The sequence below is a fragment of the Myxine glutinosa genome, chromosome 14 (assembly GCF_964187855.1).
Source record: "Myxine glutinosa chromosome 14, kmMyxGlut1.1, whole genome shotgun sequence".
NCBI classification, from domain to species: Eukaryota; Metazoa; Chordata; class Myxini; order Myxiniformes; family Myxinidae; genus Myxine; species Myxine glutinosa.
In genome coordinates this window covers 87058481-87079119 of record NC_136274.1, presented here as the reverse complement: position 1 = coordinate 87079119, position 20639 = coordinate 87058481, and the positions used below count along the sequence as shown (strand labels likewise).

The 20639-nt window shown below is 53.9% G+C and overlaps 1 protein-coding gene across 1 annotated transcript in view; it reads left to right on the top strand.

The window, feature by feature from the left end:
- Positions 1-6501: 6501 nt before the first annotated feature.
- LOC137439974 (nucleoside hydrolase) overlaps positions 6502-20639 on the top strand; it is a 56565-nt gene continuing 42427 nt past the window's right edge. The window contains exons 1-2 of the mRNA XM_078768553.1: positions 6502-6601; positions 19574-19803. Of these exons, the coding sequence (XP_078624679.1) occupies positions 6586-6601; positions 19574-19803 (246 nt within the window). The 5' untranslated portion in view covers positions 6502-6585. The remainder of the gene's footprint in view (positions 6602-19573; positions 19804-20639) is intronic.

Genomic DNA, 20639 nt, shown 5'->3' with positions numbered 1-20639 from the left:
GGCCGCTCGAGTTGTGTCCGTCCTTCGCCACCCACCGGCCGGCCACAAGTACGAGGCACTCAAGCGGCTACTCCTAGCCACGTTCGGCCTCACGGACGACGCACGGGCCGACCGCCTCCTGGATCTCCCCGAGCTCAGTGAGACGCGCCCGTCGGTCCGAATGGACCATATGCTGTCACTGTTGGGCGACGAAGCCCCCGGTTCGCTATTCCGGGCGCTTTTCCGGCGCCAACTTCCAGCGCAGGTTCGCCTCGCGTTGGCCGGGACCGAGCTAACGGAACCCCGAGCATTGGCAGCCGAGGCAGACAGGTACTTCGCCGCTTCGGACACGCGGGCGAGCGTCGGCGTGGCCGTCACGGCCCTCGAGGCTGATGTTCAGCAGCATGTTCCACAGCATCAGCTTCTACAGCATACGCAGCATGCTGATACGCACCTCGTGAACGCCGCCACGCCCCGCCCACCGCCGCGGCGAAAACCGCCACTGTGGGGAAACCCGCCAACTCCACCGGCCTGGCGGAGCCAGCCGCGCTCCTCCAGCTCCACCACCTGGTGCTGGTTCCACGCCAAGTTCGGCCACGAAGCTCGGCGGTGTCATCCGCCGTGCTCCTTCAACGGGGCGGGAAACGCCCGGGCCGGCGCTCAATAGTGGCGATGAGCGCCGGCCGTTCGAGCAGCCTGCTGTTCATAACGGACACCTTCTCCGGGCGCCGTTACCTGTGCGACACGGGAGCGCAGGTGAGTGTCATTCCCGCCGGCACGTCAGACAAGCACGCCGCGGGTGGGGGCCCCGCGCTGCTTGCCGCGAACGGGACGCCCATCCGTACGTACGGAAAACGCTGCCTCTCTCTGCGGTTTGGAGGGCAGGTTTTCCGATGGACGTTCGTCACCGCCGACGTGCCCATGGCACTGCTTGGCACGGACTTCCTGTGCGCTAATGGGCTCCTGGTCGACGTCAAGCGCAGACGTCTTGTCCAGGCCGAGACGTTCAGCTCGCTCGCTTGTGCGTTGCCCAGCTCAACGAGTGGCTTGCCAAGCGGCTTGCCGAACGGTTCGGTTCCGGCCACGTTGGTCTGTACGCTTCCGGCAGCGGACGCATTCACCCGCCTCCTCGCCGGCTTCCCGGCCCTCACGCGGCCCACCTTCTCGGCGGGGGCCGTCAAGCACGGGGTGGCCCATCACATCCCCACCGTCGGGCCACCGGTCTACGCCCGGGCACGCCGCCTCGAGCCGACGAAGCTGGCGGTGGCAAAAGCGGGGTTCGCTACCCTGGAGCGACTCGGCATCGTTCGGCGCTCAGAGAGCGCTTGGGCGTCGCCGCTGCACATCGTGCCAAAGCCCGGCGGGGGATGGCGACCGTGCAGGGACTATCGCCGTCTCAATGACGCCACGACTCCCGACCGCTACCCCGTCCCCCACATTCAGGACTTTTCCGCCCGTTTGGCGGGCAGGTCCTTCTTCTCGAAGGTGGACCTCATACGCGGCTACCATCAGGTCCCCGTCAGGCCGGAGGACGTCCCGAAGACGGCGGTCATCACGCCATTCGGACTCTTCGAGTTCCTGCGCATGCCCTTCGGTCTGAAGAATGCGGCTCAGGCGTTCCAGCGACTGATGGACAGCGTCCTGCGCGACTTGGATTTTGTCTACGTCTACCTGGACGATATCCTCGTCGCCAGCGCGTCCCGCGAAGAGCACCTACGCCACCTCCGCACGCTCTTCGAACGCCTGGGCCAGCATGGCCTGATTGTGAACCCTGCAAAGTGCCGGTTCGGCGCCGCCACAATCGATTTTCTGGGGCACCGTGTCACCAGGCACGGAGCCGTCCCCCTGCCGGCCAAGGTGGAGGCGGTGAAGGGGTTTCCGCGCCCCCGCACGATCAGAGGGCTGCAGGAGTTCCTGGGCATGGTGAACTTTTACCATCGGTTCCTGCCCCGTATCGCCCAGCTCCTGCGCCCCCTGCACGAAGCTCTCAGAGGTAAGCCGGGCAAAGGCGACGTTACCTGGACCGAGCAGATGGACACGGCGTTCACGGGCGCGAAGCTCGCCTTGGCTAACGCCACCATGCTCGCGCACCCGGCGCCCGATGCACCGATCGCCCTCACCACCGATGCCTCGGACTACGCGGTGGGCGCGGTGCACGAGCAATGGGTGCGTGGAGCTTGGCAACCGCTGGCGTTCTTTAGCCGGCAGCTTCGCCTGCCCGAACGCCGTTACAGTACCTTTGACCGCGAGTTGCTCGGACTTCACTTGGCGGTCAGGCACTTCCGCCATCTGCTCGAGGGCCGTGCGTTCACTGCCTTCGTCGACCACAAGCCGCTGATCTTCGCGATGGGCAAGGTCACCGAGCCGTGGTCGGCCCGGCAGCAGCGTCACCTCTCGGCCATGTCCGAGTACACGACGGACATCCAGCACGTCGCGGGGAAGGACAACCCGGTGGCGGATTGCCTTTCCCGGGCCGTCGCCCACGCAGTCCACCTCGGCATCGACTATGCCCGGATGGCAGCGGACCAGGCCGCTGACCCCGACGTCCAGGCCTTGCGGACCGCCGTCACGGGCCTCCGCGTCACCGAGGTGCCGTTCGACGGCGCGGGCACGGCCCTCTTGTGCGACGTCTCCCTCGGGCGTCCTCGCCCCATCGTGCCCGCGGGCTGGCAGCGCCAGGTGTTTGACGCCATCCACGGCCTGTCCCACCCGGGCGCGAGGGCCTCCCAAAGGCTGATCGCCGACAAGTTCGTCTGGCATGGCCTCCGGAAGGCCGTCCGTGGCTGGGCCAGGACGTGCCTCGCGTGCCAGCGCGCCAAGGTGCACCGGCACACCCAGGCCCCGTTGGCCCCGTTCACGGTGCCGGAACGCCGGTTTGACCACGTCCACGTGGACCTGGTGGGACCTCTGCCCCCCTCGCGGGGTTTCACCTACGTCCTCACCATGGTGGACCGCACCACCCGGTGGCCGGAGGCCGTGCCCTTGGCGTCGACAACGGCGGCCGATGTCGCGCAGGCTTTCATCGCCACCTGGGTCGCCCGGTTCGGCGCCCCCTCAGACATCTCATCCGACCGCGGCCCCCAGTTCACCTCGGAGCTCTGGGGGGAGGTTGCGCAGGGGCTCGGGGTCCGGCTGCACCGAACCACGGCCTACCACCCCCAGGCTAACGGCCTGTGTGAGCGATTTCACCGCTCATTGAAGGCCGCGCTCCGGGCCACCCTCCGCGACGGCGGCTGGGTCGACAGGCTCCCCTGGGTCCTGCTGGGCCTCCGGACGGCGCCCAAGGAGGACCTGCGCGCATCCGCGGCGGAGTTGGTCTTCGGGCAACCGCTGCGGGTGCCGGGCGAGTTCCTCCCCGACTCCACGGCACCATGGTCCGCGGCACAGCAGCGCTCCGCTCTGCAAGAGACCGCCCAGAGGTTCGCCCCGGTGCCAACGGCATGCCACGGGCACCCACCGACGCACGTCGCCCCGGAGCTTCGCACGGCGGAGTACGTCTTCGTCCGCCACGATGCCCATCGGACACCACTGCGGCCCCCGTACGACGGGCCTTTCCGCGTGCTGGAGACCGGGGCGAAGCACTTCACCCTGGACATCGGCGGTACTCCTGACCGCGTTTCGGTAGACCGCCTCAAGCCGGCCCACCTCGATGTGGACCATCCACCGCCAGTGGCCCGACCCCCACGTCGGGGCCGCCCTCCTGCGGGCGGACCCCCGGCACCGCCCAGCCCCGCCGCCCCCCGGTCCTGCACCCATCCCAGGGGCAGCCAGGGGCATCCCACCTGGCATCCCTGCACCCCGGACGCCGCCGATCGCCAGGGGGCGCTTCGGCCGGGTCATTCGTCTGCCCCGCAAACTGGCCCTCCAGGTGCGCGGGAATTCTGGGGGGGCGCGTGTGGCGGACACAAAAGCCCACTGGCGTGGTGACATCATTCCGCGCACCAAGTGGGCGGTGGCCACGCCCGAGGGGTAGGCGTGGCCTCATGATATACACCGGGCGCCCAGCCCGGGGTACAGTGTTACAGTGAGCTCTTACAATAAAGACGTTTATATGTTACCGCTTGTCCGCTTCCTCCTTGCTCACAAGCAGCGCGCGTAACGCCGCGCTTTAGTATGACTATACTAACTTGAAGGTACTTTTAGTGGGTTCTAGCTACCGCGACATCTCGAAGCATGTTACCTATTCAGATCTAGCTGCTCTACATATTGCTCTACCCCGCTAGACATAACACAGCCCCCCCCCCCCCCCTCCTCCCGGATTGCACGGCGCAATCTCATCGCAATGCACGCGCCAAGGCACACATTTACAACGAGATTTAACATCACGTTTCCAATCGCTGAATGCAAAATCGTGTTCGCATAAACAAATACTCGCAAAAATCGCGTATACTCAAAAATAATCGCTAATTATCGCAACATCGCATATTATCGGAAATAATCGCTAATAAACGTACCATTCTTCGTTCTGTTCATTCCTTCGCTACCACTGGTGCAGGACAAAAGATCTCCACCATAATTTATGCAAAATTACACATTTATGGGAACTCGAATTCATCTCTTCCAGGAGGGAGAGGATATAAGCAGGACATCAGAATGTCACCTCGATCAACGTATACCTTTAATCAATATACAAATATACAACTTGAGGTCGATCATATTATACACTATTGTACATTAATTAATCCCCAGCGGATCTTCGCTCCGTTTTCAACGGATTAAACGTCACCTACGCTCCGTCCTAACCCTAACCCATTTCTACCTCTCCTTACCCTCCCTAATTCCCCTTCCCCCATTTCTCCCTCTCCTTACCCTCCCTAATTCCCCTTCCCCCATTTCTCCCTCTCCTTCCCCTCCCTAATTCCCCCTCCCCAATTCCTCCTTCCCCAATTACCCCTTCCCTATTTCTCCCTCTCCTTACCCTCCCTAATTCCCTTTCCCCCATTTGTCCCTCTCCTTACCCTCCCTAATTCCCCTTCCCCCATTTTCCCTCTCCTTCCCCTCCCTAATTCCCCTTCCCCCATTTCTCCCTCTCCTTACCCTCCCTAATTCCCCTTCCCCCATTTCTCCCTCTCCTTCCCCTCCCTAATTCCCCTTCCCCCATTTCTCCCTCTCCTTCCCCTCCCCAATTCCCCCTTCCGCATTTCTCCCTCTTTCCCCTCCCTAATTCCCCTTCCCCAATTCCTCCTTCCCCAATTCCCCCTCTCCTTACCCTCCCCAATTCCCCTTCCCCCAATTTTCCCTTCCACCACAAGTAGTAGGAGAATGGGGTGTCTCTAATGCGCCGGCTAACAGCAAACGAACGGAGTGAGTGAGAATGAGCGTCAGCCAATGTCTGTTGAACATCTTGAAATCTTGGGGATGGAAATGAATTGGGGGATAAAATCGAATTGAAAATCCAGTGAGTCAATAATTAACCTTCATTTTCTCCATTGACTTCAATGTTAAATGTTAGTGTGCTTCAGAACCCCCATTCTCCTATTACTTACGGCTCTCCCATGTCCGGATCTCCCATGTGTCACTCTCCCATGTACGGAACTCCCATGTACGGATCTCCTATGTGCCACTCTCCCATGTACGTATCTCCTATGTGCCACTCTCCCATGTACGGCTCTCCTATGTGCCACTTTCCCATGTACAGCTCTCCCATGTACGAATCTCCTATGTGCCACTCTCCCATGTACAGCTCTCCCATGTACGGCTCTCCCATGTACAGATCTCCTATGTGCCACTCTCTTATGTATGGATCTCCTATGTGCCACTCTCCCATGTACGGATCTCCTATGTGCCACTCTCCCATGTACGGATCTCCTATGTGCCACTCTCCCATGTACGGATCTCCTATGTGCCACTCTCCCATGTACGGATCTCCTATGTGCCACTCTCCCATGTACGGATCTCCTATGTGCCACTCTCCCATGTATGACTCTCCCATGTACGGATATCCTATGTGCCACTCTCCCATGTACGGATCTCCTATGTGCCATCCTCCCATGTACGGCTCTCCCTTGTACGACTCTCCCTTGTACGGCTCTCCCTTGTACGACTCTCCCTTGTACGGCTCTCCCTTGTACGGATCTCCTCTATGCCACTCTCCCATGTACGGCTTTCCCATGTGCCACTCTCCCATGTACGGCTTTCCCATGTGCCACTCTCCCATGTACGGATCTCCTATGTGCCACCCTCCCATGTACGGCTCTCCCTTGTACGACTCTCCCATGTACGGATCTCCTATGTACGGATCTCCTATGTGCCACTCTCTTATGTACCGATCTCCTATGTGCCACTCTCCCATGTACGGATCTCCTATGTGCCACTCTCCCATGTACGGATCTCCTATGTGCCACTCTCCCATGTACGGATCTCCTATGTGCCACTCTCCCATGTACGACTCTCCCATGTACGGATATCCTATGTGCCACTCTCCCATGTACGGATCTCCTATGTGCCATCCTCCCATGTACGGCTCTCCCTTGTACGGCTCTTCCTGGTGCCTTTCCGGTTTTATCTCATTCGCCCCTTGTCTGATGACAAACACATGGGAGGGATTTGGAGGAGGGGAAAGTCGAACTTCCACGTCCATGACGGATATCAAACATAAGGCGCAATATGGCGAAAATCGAAGGTGAGTGCGCGCGGTAATGAGTGATCAGGTTTGAGATTTGTCTCTGGGATGCGTTAGTTTAATTTGAACCCGAGCGGTGCGAGAGTGGTGAGTTGAGAGTTCTGAGCGGTGCGAGTGGTGAGTGGTGACTGCTGAGCGTTCTGAGAGTGGTGAGTGCTGAGCGGTCCGAGAGTGGTAAGTGCTGAGCGGTCCGAGAGTGGTGAGTTCTGAGCTGTGCGAGACTGGTGAGCCCTGAGCAGTACGAGAGTGGTGAGTGGTGACTGCTGAGCGGTCCGAGAGTGGTGAGAGGTGAGTGCTGAGCGGTCCGAAAGTGGTGAGTAGTGACTGCTGAGTGGTCCGAGAGTGGTGAGTGGTGACTGCTGGGCGGTCTGAGAGTGGTGATTGGTGACTGCTGAGCGGTCAGAGAGTGGTGAGTTTGACTGCTGAACGGTCCGAGAGTGGTGAGGAGTGAGTGCTGAGCGGTTCGAGAGTGGCGAGTTGAGTGCTGAGCGGTCCAAGAGTGGTGAGTGCTGAGCGTTCCACGAGGGGTGAGCGGTGAGCGTTTCGAGAATGGTGAGTTGTGAGCGTTTCGAGAATGGTGAGTTGTGAGCGTTCCGCGAGGGGTGAGTGGTGAGCGTTCCGCGAGGGGTGAGTTGTGAGCGGTCCGAGAGTGGTTAGTGCTGAGCGTTCCGTGAGAGGTGAGTGGTGAGCGTTTCGAGAATGGTGAGTTGTGAGCGTTTCGAGAATGGTGAATGGTGAGCGTTTCGAGAATGGTGAGTTGTGAGCGTTTCGAGAATGGTGAGTTGTGAGCGTTTCGAGAATGGTGAGTGGTGAGTGTTTCGAGAATGGTGAGTTGTGAGCGTTTCGAGAATGGTGAGTTGTGAGCGGTCCGAGAGTGGTGAGTTGACTGCTGAGTGTTCCGTGAGGGGCGAGTGATGAGCGTTTCGAGAATGGTAAGTTGTGAGCGTTTCAAGAATGGTGAGTGGTGAGTGCTGAGCGGTCCGAGAGAGGTGAGTGCTGAGCGTTCCGTGAGTGGTGAGTGTTTCAAGAATGGTGAGTTATGAGTGCTGAGCGGTCCAGGAGTGGTGAGTCCTGAACGGTGCGAGTGGTGAGTTGTGGGCGTTCCGAGAGTGGTAAGTTGTGGGCGTTCCGAGAATGGTGAGTTGTGGGCGTTCCGAGAATGGTGAGTTGTGAGTTCTGAGCGCTCCAGGAGTGGTGAATCCTGAGCGGTATGAGTGGTGAGTTGTGGGTGTTCCGAGAGTGGTGAGTTGAGTGCTGTGTGGTGTGAGAATGGTGAGTTGAGTGCTGTGTGGTGCGAGAGTGGTGAGTTGAGTTCTGTGTGGTGCGAGAGTGGTGAGTTGAGTGCTGTGCGGTGCGAGAGTGGTGAGTTGAGTGCTGTGCGGTGCGAGAGTGGTGAGTTGAGTTCTGTGCGGTGCAAGAGTGGTGAGTGGTGACTGCTGAGCAGTGCGAGAGTGGTGAGTACTGAGTGCTGAGTGGTCCGAGAGTGGTGAGTAGTGACTGCTGAGCGTTCCGAGAGGGTGACTGTGGAGTGGTGTGAGTGGTGGGTGGTGACTGTGACTGCTGAGCGGTCCGAGAGTGGTGAGTGGTGAGTGCTCAGCGGTCCAAGAGTGGTGAGAGGTGTGTTGAGCTGTCCGAGAGTGGTGAGTTGTCCAAGAATGGTAGGTTGAGAGTGCTTATCGGTCCGTGAGTGGTGAGTGCTGAGCAGACCGAGAGTGCTGAGTGCTGAGTGCTGAGCGGTCAGAGTGGTGAGAGGTGAGTGCTGAGCTGTCCGAGAGTGGTGAGTTGTCTGAGAGTGGTAGGGTGAGAGTGCTTAGCGGTCCGAGAATGGTGAGTTGTGCTGAGTGTGGCGAGAGTGGTGAGTTCTGAGTGGTCCGAGAGTGGTGAGTGCTGAGTGGTACGCGAGTGGTGAATGGTGACTGCTGAACGGTCCAAGAATGGTGACTGCTGAACGGTCCAAGAATGGTGAGTTGTGAGTTGTGAGCATTCCGAGAGTGGTGAGTTGAGTGCTGAGCGTTCCGAGAGTGGTGAGCGTTTCGAGAATGGTGAGTTGTGAGTGCTGAGCGGTCCAGGAGTGGTGAGTTGTGAGCGAAGCGAGAGTGCTGAGCGGTGCGAGGGGTGAGTTGTGGGCGTTCTGAGAGTGGTGAGTTGGGTGCTGAGCGGTGCGAGTGGTGAGTTGGGTGCAAGAGTGGTGAGTTGAGTGCTGTGCGAGAGTGGTGAGTTGAGTGCTGTGCAGTGCGAGAGTGGTGAGTTGAGTGCTGTGCGCTGCGAGAGTGGTGAGTTGAATGCTGTGCGGTGCGAGAATGTTGAGTTGTGTGCTGTGCGGTGCGAGAGTGGTGAGTTGTTCTGTGCGGTGTGAGAGTGGTGAGTTGAGTGCTTTTTTTTTTTTTTTTTTTTTTTTTTTTTTTTTTTTTTTTTTTTTTTTTTTTTTTTTTTTTTTTTTTTTTTTTTTTTTTTTTTTTTTTTTTTTTTTTTTTTTTTTTTTTTTTTTTTTTTTTTTTTTTTTTTTTTTTTTTTTTTTTTTTTGTATACAAGATCGAGGCTCGTGAAAGAGCGAACATTAATCACACAGAAAGACAAACAGACACACAAAACAAATAACATCGGGAGCGGTAGACAAGATGGGGAGAGAGGGGGAAGGACACAAACACAACATTTGAGAGCAGGGACCGAGAAACATGGAGACATCGAGAGAACTGTGGGAGGGAGAGGGCTTTGGGGGGAAGGCATGGGAAGGGGGGGGGGGGGGGTGGGAGAGGTATAAAACGTATGGACACTGCCAAGACTTCCAGGAAAGAAGTTGGAATTTCAAACAAGGTGGATCTGGGGTGAATTAGAGGGGGTAGAAAAGATCAAGGTTTTGGATGGGGGAAGATAAGAGATGGTGGTGAACAGCTGTTTTGAAGACCTGGAGGGAGGAGTGTGATTGAAGTGAGTGTGGGAGTTTGTTCCAGAGGCGGGAGAAAAGAGGAATGAAAGAGTGAAGGTGAGCAGAGAGCCGAGATTTCGGCAGTTTAACCATCAGAGGGTGGCTGGCAGATCTTGTGCGACCTGTAGGAATATTTGGGGGACAGAGCACAGAGAGAGCTGGGGGAGCAAGGCCGGAGAGGAGTCGGTAGAAGACAGAAAGACCACCTACCTGCCTGCGGTGAGTGAGTGAAAGGCCCTCAGAGATAGCTTCATCGCGGGAGATTCCAATGATTCTGAAAGCTTTGGATTCAACAGCGTGAAGCCGAGCCAGGTGTGAGGCAGGAGCACCAGCCCATAGGGGAGAACAGTATTCCATTGAGCTGCGGATGAAAGCCTTGTATGTGGTGAGGAGCTCAGGTGTGCCTAGGAAGGACTTCGCACGACGGAGGATGCCCAGTCGGCGACTGGCTTTGGAGGCCAGCTTGGAAATGTGGTTTTCCCAAGAAAGATCATGGCAGATGGTGAGACCCAAAAGCTTGAGCGACAGAACTTCTTGGAGAGGATTGTTGAGAAAGTAGATGGGAGGGTTGTCCAGTCGATCTTTTCGGAGAGACATAGTAAGAGTGTGAGATTTGTCAGGATTGAAAAACATGTTCCACATGTTTGACCAGTCTGTGATTTTGTCCAGGTCTTCAGAGAGTGAGGAGGCTGCAGACTGCCGATCTGAGGGAAGAGGAATGGAGCGGCAGAGAGTGGAGTCATCAGCAAAGAGATACAGAGGATTTTCCAGAGAGTCGGAGAGATCATTGATAAAGACCAGAAAAAGCACAGGGCCCAGCACACTGCCTTGGGGAACTCCAGCCTGAACGGGAAGGGGAGATGAGAGAAATCCATTCAGGGCCACACGTTGACTACGACCAGAGAGGAAGTCCGCAAGCCATGCATGGAGATTTCCATGGATACCATAGGAGGAGAGTTTGGTGAGCAGAGCTGGGTGCCAGACCGTATCGAAGGCACGTGATATGTCAAGGGAGACAGCTCTGATTTCCTGTTTGGCATTGAGGACCTCCATCCATTGTTGAGACAGCAGAAGCAGCATGTCCAGAGTAGAGTGACCTGGTCTGAAACCAAATTGATGATCAGAGATCAAGCCATTGGAGAAGAGGAAAGATTTCATATCCGAAGCAATGATGGATTCCATGACTTTGCTGATAATTGGGAGCAGGCTGATTGGTCTGTAGTTGCAAGGATCTGTTTTTGCACCTTTTTTGTGTAAAGCGGTAATGTTTGCTGATTTCCAGGATGCTGGCAGATGACCTTGAGCAAAAGATAGGGTGAAAAGAACAGAGAGAGGGTGAGATAGAGCGGCAGAGCAGGATTTTAGGACCCGTGGGCTGATGCCATCTGGTCCAGTTGCAGAATCAGAGTCGAGGTTTGACAAAAACTCCTCCACCTTGTCAGGAGAGAAGGTCACAGAGTCCAGGAGCAGTTTGGTTCGACTGGGAAAGGTGGGAACAGAGAGAGATGGGTTTGGGACTAAGGATTTTGAGGCAAACACAGAGTTGAGGCATTCGGCTTTGTCACGTGCGATGTCAACTGTGTGGCCATTTGAGGTAAGGGAGGGGATGGAGGGGGAACAAACACCAGAAACGGATTTGACCAGACGCCACCAGGATTTGGAGGAAGGAGACAGGTTTGAGAGTTCATTCTTGAGTGAGGAGAGATAGTGCTTCCTGGCACTCCTGAGGGTAGACACACACTTGTTCCGAGCTTGGTGGAAGGAGGTGTGCGTTGCGTTGCGAGAGGGTTGCGACCGTTCAGTGGACCGTTCAGTCACCATTCTTGGACCGTTGCGAGAGGCGTTGCGTTGCGAGAGGTGTGAGTTGAGTGCTTTGTGATGCGAGAGGTGTGAGTTGAGTGCTGTGCGGTGAAAGAGTGGTGAGTTGAGTGCTGTGCGGTGAGAGAGTGGCGAGTTGAGTGCTCTGCGGAGCGAGATTGGTGAATTGAGTTCTGTGCGGTGCGAGAGTGGTGAGTTGATTGCTGTGCGGTTCGAGAGTGGCGAGTTGAGGTCTGTGCGGTGCGAGAGTGGTAAGTTGAGTGCTGTGCGGTGCGAGAGTGGTGAGTTGAGTGCTGTGCGACACGAGAGTGGTGAGTTGAGTGCTGTGCGGCGCGAGAGTGGTGATTTGAGTGCTGTGCGGCGTGAGAGTGGTGAGTTGAGTGCTGTGTGGAACGAGAGTGGTGAGTTGAGTGCTGTGCGGTGCAAGAGTGGTGAGTTGAGTGCTGTGTGGCGCGATGGTGGTGAGTTGAGTGCTGTGTGGTGCGAGAAAGGTGAGTTGACGTTTTATATATATTTCTCGTCCCGTTCTACCCGGTGGATTGAAACGAATCATGAAGTAGACTTGGTCACGTGACATGGTTTAATGATGCAATGAAAGGCGTTTCATCATTCTGGAGATGAATTTCAAGTTTGTGTTTTCATAGTTCGTGGTCACAGTCAAACCTAAAACCTCCACCAATCACAGTTCGTGTTCAGAGTCAAACCGAAAACCTCCACCAATCACAGTTCGTGTTCAGAGTCAAACCGAAAACCTCCACCAATCACAGTTCGTGTTCAGAGTCAAACCGAAAACCTCCACCAATCACAGTTCGTGTTCAGAGTCAAACCGAAAACCTCCACCAATCATAGTTCGTGTTCAGAGTCAAACCTAAAACCTCCACCAATCACAGTTCGTGTTCAGAGTCAAACCTAAAACCTCCACTAATCACAGTTCGTGTTCAGAGTCAAACCTAAAACCTCCACCAATCACAGGGCGTGTTCAGAGTCAAACCTAAAACCTCCACCAATCACAGTTCGTGTTCAGAGTCAAACCTAAAACCTCCACCAATCACAGTTCGTGTTCAGAGTCAAACCTAAAACCTCCACCAATCACAGTTCGTGTTCAAAGTCAAACCTAAAACCTCCACCAATCACAGTTCGTGTTCAGAGTCAAACCGAAAACCTCCACCAATCACAGTTCGTGTTCAGAGTCAAACCTAAAACCTCCACCTTCGTGTTTTCACAACTCTGTTCGAATTCACACACAAAACCACATTAAGGTTGAAATTTTAGTTTATGAACAAACGGAAAAAGAACAACAATATGCAAATCAAAATGCAGAAATGAACAATTTGCATTAAAATGGTTTTGCATGTAACTGAAAAAATATACTCGAACAAGTAAGTAGAGCTACATTCAAAGTACATCGTCCCCATTCCAAATATATAAATACTATATTCTCCATCGTGCGACATTGCTGGGGCGCAGTGGGCAGCCGGGGACATCGCCCCCATTCCAAATAAATCAATACCATATCCTCCATCGTGCGACATTGCTGGGGCGCCTTAGGCAGCCTTAGGCAGCCTGGGACATCGCCACATTACAAATAAATAAATACCATATCCTCCATCGTGCGACATTGCTGGGGCGCCTTGGGCAGCCGGGGACATCGACCCCATTCCAAATAAATAAATACCATATCCTCCATCGTGCGACATTGCTGGGGCGCCTTGGGCAGCCGGGGACATCGACCCCATTCCAAATAAATAAATACCATATCCTCCATCGTGCGACATTGCTGGGGCGCCTTGCGCAGCCGGGGACATCGACCCCATTCCAAATAAATAAATACCATATCCTCCATCGTGCGACATTGCTGGGGCGCCTTGCGCAGCCAGGGACATCGCCACATTACAAATAAATAAATACCATATCCTCCATCGTGCGACATTGCTGGGGCGCCTTGGGCAGCCGGGGACATCGACCCCATTCCAAATAAATAAATACCATATCCTCCATCGTGCGACATTGCTGGGGCGCCTTGCGCAGCCAGGGACATCGCCACATTACAAATAAATAAATACCATATCCTCCATCGTGCGACATTGCTGGGGCGCCTTGCGCAGCCAGGGACATCGCCACATTACAAATAAATAAATACTGTTGTGGTTATGAGAATGTTTTTTTTATTTATTGTTGTGTAATGAATTGTTGTAAAATGTCACCCTCCTTCTTGCATTTGTTGTTGTATAAAGGTCAAAGGGGCGTTCCCGTAGTTAATTCCATAAAACATACACGCAGGACACCATATATCCCTGTTCAGTAGTTATATCCTTATTATGTGTATTAGTGTAAGGCTGTGTCTTCCATTAATTTAAATACTCCATTGCACCAGGTGGAATAAGAGTAGATTCCCTTCACATTCCCCTTCCAACCATTGCCAACTGCATTCCCTCAAAGCCTCAATTGCCAACTGCACTGGGCGGTTTGTTAGGGTTGCTACAGCTGTGGGTTGTTTCATCCCAAGACTCCATTAGCCACGAGGTAATCTCGGAGCCGAAGGTGGGAGTTGGCCCAGCGCCGGGAACAAGGCGTGGCCTTGCCAACGCCTCCTCTAAGGGCGGGATCGGGAGCCCGCGCGACCAACCAGGGCCGAGTTGAGCTCACCGATGGGCATGTCCTGGACACCAGCGGCTTGATCGCCTGAGGCGTTATAAAGAGCGCGCGCGAAAGCCTTGAAGTTGTTGGACTAAGAAAGAGAGAGGAGAGAAGGGGCGAAGCGAAGCAAAGAGAGCAAGAGAGAGAGAGGGAAAAGCGAAGCAAAGAGAGCAAGAGAGGGAGTCAGAGAGAACAAGTAACAAGTGCCAAGCCTGAGAACAAGTGCAACCACCGCAGCTTTAAACCACCACAGCTTTGAGCTTCGACGGCAGTTTTCGTCCGTGGCTGCGAAGGAACGGCGGCTGCAAAACATGCCGATCGACCAGGGGCTGCGGCTGCTCACTCCCGGCCTGACCGTGCTCCGGTTCCAGTTTTCATCCTCTCCCTCCAGCCATCCACCTCCTGCCATTCCTGTCATCATTCCCCGCGTGACTCTGTCTTTGTTTGTTCTGTCCCTGGGTAAAGTAAGACTGTTTAGATAAGCTGGTAATTTTCACTGTGTCTTCTTGATTCCTTCTGTCTTTATTTTATTATCCTTCCTTCTCCTTGGTTACTTTTGGTTGTAAATAGCAATAAATTATATTCGTATCCCCTACTTCTGTCTTCCTCTTCCTCACATCCGTGTCGCCTTTGTCTTTTCCCTCATTGAATATCTGTGGCACGATTCGGCCAACGTTCAGGAATCGGGTTAGTCGGGGTAACTGTTCGGGCGCGGCGGCCATCCGCTCGGCAAACAACATCCTAGCCGCGACCGTAACAATACCATATCCTCCGTGGTGCAACATTGCTGGGGCGCCTTAGGCAGCCGGGGACATCGCCACATTACAAATAAATAAATACCATATTGTTATGTCGGTAGGGTAAAGCAATATCTAGAGTCAGGTAGATCTGAATAGGTAACATGCTTCATCTGTCGCGATAGGGAATCTACCTGTAATAAGTTCTGTGTGTGTAGTCCGGTTTGTCGGGTTAAGATATCTGCTTGTGAACATACCAGGATGTTCGAGTGTTAGATAGTGTAGGGATTAAGATAAACCCTTGTGTGTCACACCTGGTAATCAAACCTTTGTCCCTTATGGCAATGCACACCTGTAGACACTTAGACAGGCCCTGCAGTGCACACATTAATTAAATTTCCTTCCCTGACAACGACTTTGGGAAAAGACAGGCAGGAAGTCAGAGCAGGGCACCGCCGGGTGGCCGCCGACAGCTACATCACCAGCTAGGCCGAGCAACATCGCGTGACCACACCACATGAGGTTGTGATTGGAGGGAAGGAGCTGGGAGGTTCGGTGGAAGGCGCTGATTGGGTGGCGCGCCAAGGCCGACGTCGTAACAGAGGTTATATAGGGGCGTGCCGAACGACATTTTCTCTCTTGCACATCCAGTTCTCTCTTGCGCAGCACGTCCCTCTGGCCCTCTTGCACATCCAGTTCTCTCTTGCGCAGCACGTCCCTCTGGCGCTCTTGCACATCCAGCTCGAACCCTTGTGCTTTCTGGCTGTCTCTGGCTGTCTTGTGCTCTCTGCGCTTCCCTGCTTGGTCTTGGGAGGTCCCTGGTGGTCGTTCGCTCGCCATCTGCGTGGTGCTCGGAGCGGTGCTCGGTGCTTTGGAGCTTAGAGTGTCGCACGGACCTCGAGGGCGGTCGATGTGGAGCCTGGGGTGGGTGTTGGCTCGGGCCTTCGCGGTGCAGCGGAGCTTGGAGCCAAGTGGGGACGACAGACCACAGACAGATAAGGACGCACCACAGAACATTACACGACGAGACATTTCCTTTCGTAATCCATTCCTGTGTGGCGTATTTGAAGTGTGGTGTGTGGGATCCAAAATTAGGACTTTTATTTGATAACCATCGCGTTTCATTGTCTCGGGTTCCGGAATAAACGTGTTTATTTTTGTACATTCTAATTCGGTGTCGAGTACATTTATTTCCCTGCAGCTGCCGTGGGTTCGCTGAAGATAAGCGCTTCTCCCGCTTCTTCCTCTTCCCTTCTTCTCTTCTCACGTTTGATAGCACAATCCGTGTTTGGTCGTCACCTCAAGTAAGTCCGTTCTGGTCCATCCGCGAGCCCTGGTGTTAACCGAAGGGTCCGCGCGACAACTGGTGTCAGAAGTGGGATAGAACCCTGGAAAAAAAAATTGGTGTCAAGGAGGTCTCGTCGTGTAATGTTCTTTGGTGCGTCCTATCTGTCTGTGGTCTGTCGTCCCCACTTGGCTCCAAGCTCCGCTGCACCACGAAGGCCTGAGCCAACGCCCACCCCAGGCTCCTCGTCGACCGCCAACGAGGTCCGTGCAACACTCTAAGCTCCAAAGCACCGAACACCGCTCTGAGCACCACGCAGATGGCGAGCCAACGACCACCAGGGACCAGCATCCACGAGCCCTGGTTTTAACCAAAGGGTTGGTGCGACAACTGGTGTCAGAAGTGGGATAGAACCCTGGAAAAAAAAATTGGTTTGTTATTAGAGGATAGCTAGGATCAGAATCTCTTCGCACCATCCACATCCACTCACCAAGGTGAGAGGACTCCACACCGGGTTTTGCGGAATGTTTGGAAGGAAAGATGCATCATGACGTGGGTGAGACATTGTGTATATTCCATCCCTTCCTTCTTGGGAGGGATTGGCTGACGAATTTGGCGTAGAGGGAGATATGGGAGACAAGACGGTAGAGACGGAATTTGTAAAGAAAGTGTAAATACAGGGAAGGGCAAGGGTAGTGTAGATTGACATGGGGGGTGACGAATGGCTAGGGACGAGCTTTCTCCGCTCGCTTAGCCATGCTCCTCATGTCGCATTACCTTGTGATGACGTGTACCCTTGCGCCCTTGCCCCCGCTAACCTCTGCTTTGTCTTTCCTCCCCACCCATGGACCCATTATCTTTTGTTGAGGGGAGTGTGCAGGTACCCTGAGCTGTGCGGCTGCACCTTTGCGCTGCACCCTGCTGCCTGTTGCCTGCACCGGTACACCTATGGACCACACGTTCTGTGGCCTGGCACCTTTGCTGGGGCAGACAATCGCGGCAAACGTTATCTTGCCCTGCGGACCACTGTGTTTTTAAGTGGCCTCGATGCCATGCAGTCGGACCACCTGAGTTGGCCCTGCTGGCCGGAATAAAAACGGACACGGTTTGTGCCTTTTTATTAATTCCTTTGGTGTGTCAGGAAAAGAAGACTGTAAGTTTTGACGATGGCACACCGAAGACGAAGCAAGAAGACGCTGTGGCCCAGCAGCCAAGCAAGCACAAGACATCATTGGTTATTTTGAAATGTGATTGTGCATTTTTTATTGATGGTTGTGCATGACTGTGCATTTTTATGATTGTGCATTTTGGTGCCTGACTGTGCATTTTTGTGCATATTAGTGTATGGTGTATTGGTGCAGTGCATTCTGTGTTTCTCCTTTTCAAAATTTATTTTCTTTCCCACAAAAGAACAGATCCTGGGTTGGAGTATTGTAAATAATTAGTAGTCTTGTAAATAACATGCTCCCCACCGGCTTTATGTTTAGTTTGCGAATTCTTTCCGTAATTCGATTAATTGTGGGCGTGAGTCTGATAGTTAGTGCACAACGCAGTAGGTGGGACATATCTAGTGTTTAAAACTGTCACACGCAGAGTGTTAGAGTAAATGTAGAGGGAAACTACACCTAAGTGTCACACTAATTAAAAAGTAGTCCTGACCCTTGCATCCGAACCGGTCAGGCTCACTTGTGTGGGTTCGGCTCGGGGACGAGCCTGGCGAAGGAGGGGTGCATTGTTGCGGTTTTGAGAGTGTAAATATTGATCATTAAAGGTTAAAGATTTGCCCCCATAGTTAGTCCACATGCAACACGTAGGCCACCTTAGAACATTAGTTATGTCATAGTATGTGTAGGATAAGGTCATTTCCATTAGTGATACCTGCGTTGTGTAAAATAAATAAGCTTAGGTCCCGTTCATTTTGCGGCCCACCCTCCAAATCGACCTCGTTGGGCAGCATCCATCCCGCGCTCTGATTCGGCTAATCCACCTCCTTTGCCAGCAGCGTTCGCTGCTGGCAAGCGTTTTCGCTCGAAACCAGCCAAATGCCACGAGATAGGCCTGGAAAGGGGGAGGAGCGCGAGGTCAGGGTGTGGCCACGTCAAGCAGCACGTCAAAGGCGGAGCCGGTAAGAGCCAACAACCAACCAGGGCTCGGGTGAAATGGCATGAGGGGCATGGTAAGAGCGTGGCTGGCAAGTTCCAGAGGGTTCGCTGGGCGGCGCTATATAAACACGCGCACAAAGCCCTTCCAAAGGACTGATGCGAGAGGACTGACGCAACTGCACTCGTTATATGACAAGACTTGAAGGAATTGCGCTTTACCAAGAGGACTGCCCTTATGAGAGAACTGTATAACAGGACTGGCCAGAAGGAATGGTTGTATGAGAGCTTGCAAAGGACTCGTGAGGAGAAACGCATTAAGAAGCGCGTTCGAGCTGTCGATTATTATGTACGCGGCTGAGCCGCGAGTGTAACCGCCGAGCCATCCTACCGTTGCCCTCTAATAATCCCATGCACGCCAAACGACACGAGGATAGTTCCTGGCCGCTGCCGCCTGACCATCTGCTTCACAGTACGAGTCGGGGGACCGGAGTGAGCTGCCCGGACGCCATCAGCCCCGGACCATCGACCTGTTCATCTACATCCCCGTGTGAGTGTGTCTGTGTGACGGGCCCGTTTGTCCAGGGATAAGTTAAGACTGTATAAGCTTCACTGTGTGTTATTCTTCTCCTTCCTGTACAAATTATAAATAAACCAATCTGTTCTTCCTAATTCGACCGTATCAGTCTTTTCCTCCATTGGGTAAGCGTGGCACGATTCGGAACTGCTCAGATCGGGTTAGTTCTTGTTAACGGCTCGGATCACGGCTCGCTATCGCTCGGCGTTTCCACTAAAACCGTGGTTCGGGCGGGTTATTTCCTTGCTTCCTGGGAGGCGTTGGTAATTAGGTATTAGGAATTCGGCCTACGACCCTACCCAACGCTGACCGGAAGGAACGTCATAGCCCCGCATCACGTCGGCTAGTAAAAAGACAAGGGGATTAATCCCGCCTTGGTAAGGGGAAAGGCCGACGTTGAGATCCGCAACAATACCATATCCTCCATCGTGCGACATTGCTGGGGTGCCTTGGGCAGCCAGGGACGTCGGCACATTCCAAATAAATAAATACTATATGCTCCATCGTGCGACATTGCTGGGGTGCCTTGGGCACACGAGGTCATCGCCCCCATTCCAAATAAATAAATACTACATCCTCCATCGTGCGACATTGCTGGGGTGCCTTGGGCACACGAGGTCATCGCCCCCATTCCAAATAAATAAATACTATATCCTCCATCGTGCGACATTGCTGGAGTGCCTTGGGCAGCCGGGGACATCGACACATTACAAATAAATTAATACTATATCCTCCAGCGTGCGACATTGCTGGGACGTATTGGGCAGCCGGGGACGTGTGTGTGTGTGTGTGTGTGTGTGTGTGTGTGTGTGTGTGTGTGTGTGTGTGTGTGTGTGTGTGTGTGTATATATCTGCCATTGTGTGTGCACGTGTTCGTGTGTGTGTGTACACAGGTCCATTGGGTGATACAAATGCGACAAATGAATTGGTTCAAGAGGAGGAGGAGGAGAAACTCTTCATTATTGATGTCGATTGCGGAGTGGACGACGCTCTCGCCCTCATGATGCTTCTTGCTGCTCCAGGTGCTCGCGTCCTCGCGGTCACCTGCACCTTCGGCAACACGAGTGTGCAAAACGTGTGTAGCAATGTGCTGCGTGTGCTGGCAATCTGCAAACGTTCACAGGTAAGCTAGAAATGTACTAATATTCCTGGCAAGGTAGATAGAATGGCCGAATGAAACGGGAACGCTCTTGAGGCATACAGGTGTGAGGAGTTTGACGAGTGAGCATTCAAATTGTAGTTAGTGCTGCAACACTCACTGACATCCACTAGGTACCGAATGAACCTTCCACTTCTAGAGGCACGAAAATGGAGCGTTTTGATTACAGGGAGGAAAACGTAGGTGTTTATTTCGGAGCAAATGTCATGGATTATCATTAAAATTGTGTTTAACCTTCAAGACCCACAGCAAAGGTCATTATGTGTTTTAACCCGATCTGAGTGAAGAAGAAGAGGGAGCAAGGAGGAGAAGGAATGAGAATGGAGGGAGAGGAAATGAGGATGGAGGTGGAGGGAATGAGGACGGAGGTGGAGGGAATGAGGACGGAGGTGGAGGGAATGAGGGCGGAGGTGGAGGGAATGAGGACGGGGGTGGAGGGAATGAGGATGGAGGAAGAGGGAGGGAATGAGGATGGAGGAAGAGAGAGGGAATAAGGATAGATGGAGGGAGACGGGGTGAATGAGGATGGAGTGGTGTGCTGATGAGGAGGGGAGTGTCGTTGAAGCTGAAGGGAAAGGTGTATGCTGCATGTGTGAGAAGTGTTATGATTTATGGGAGCGAGACATGGGTAATGAACGTAGAGCAGCAACGAAGGCTGGAAAGGGTGGAAATGCGAATGGTTCGACGGATGTGCAGAGTATCGTTGAGAGAGGAAGACAAATGATGAATTGCGAAAGATGATGGGAATAGAGCCTGTGATGGATGCTGTGAATAGGAACAGGTTGAGATGGTTTGGTCAT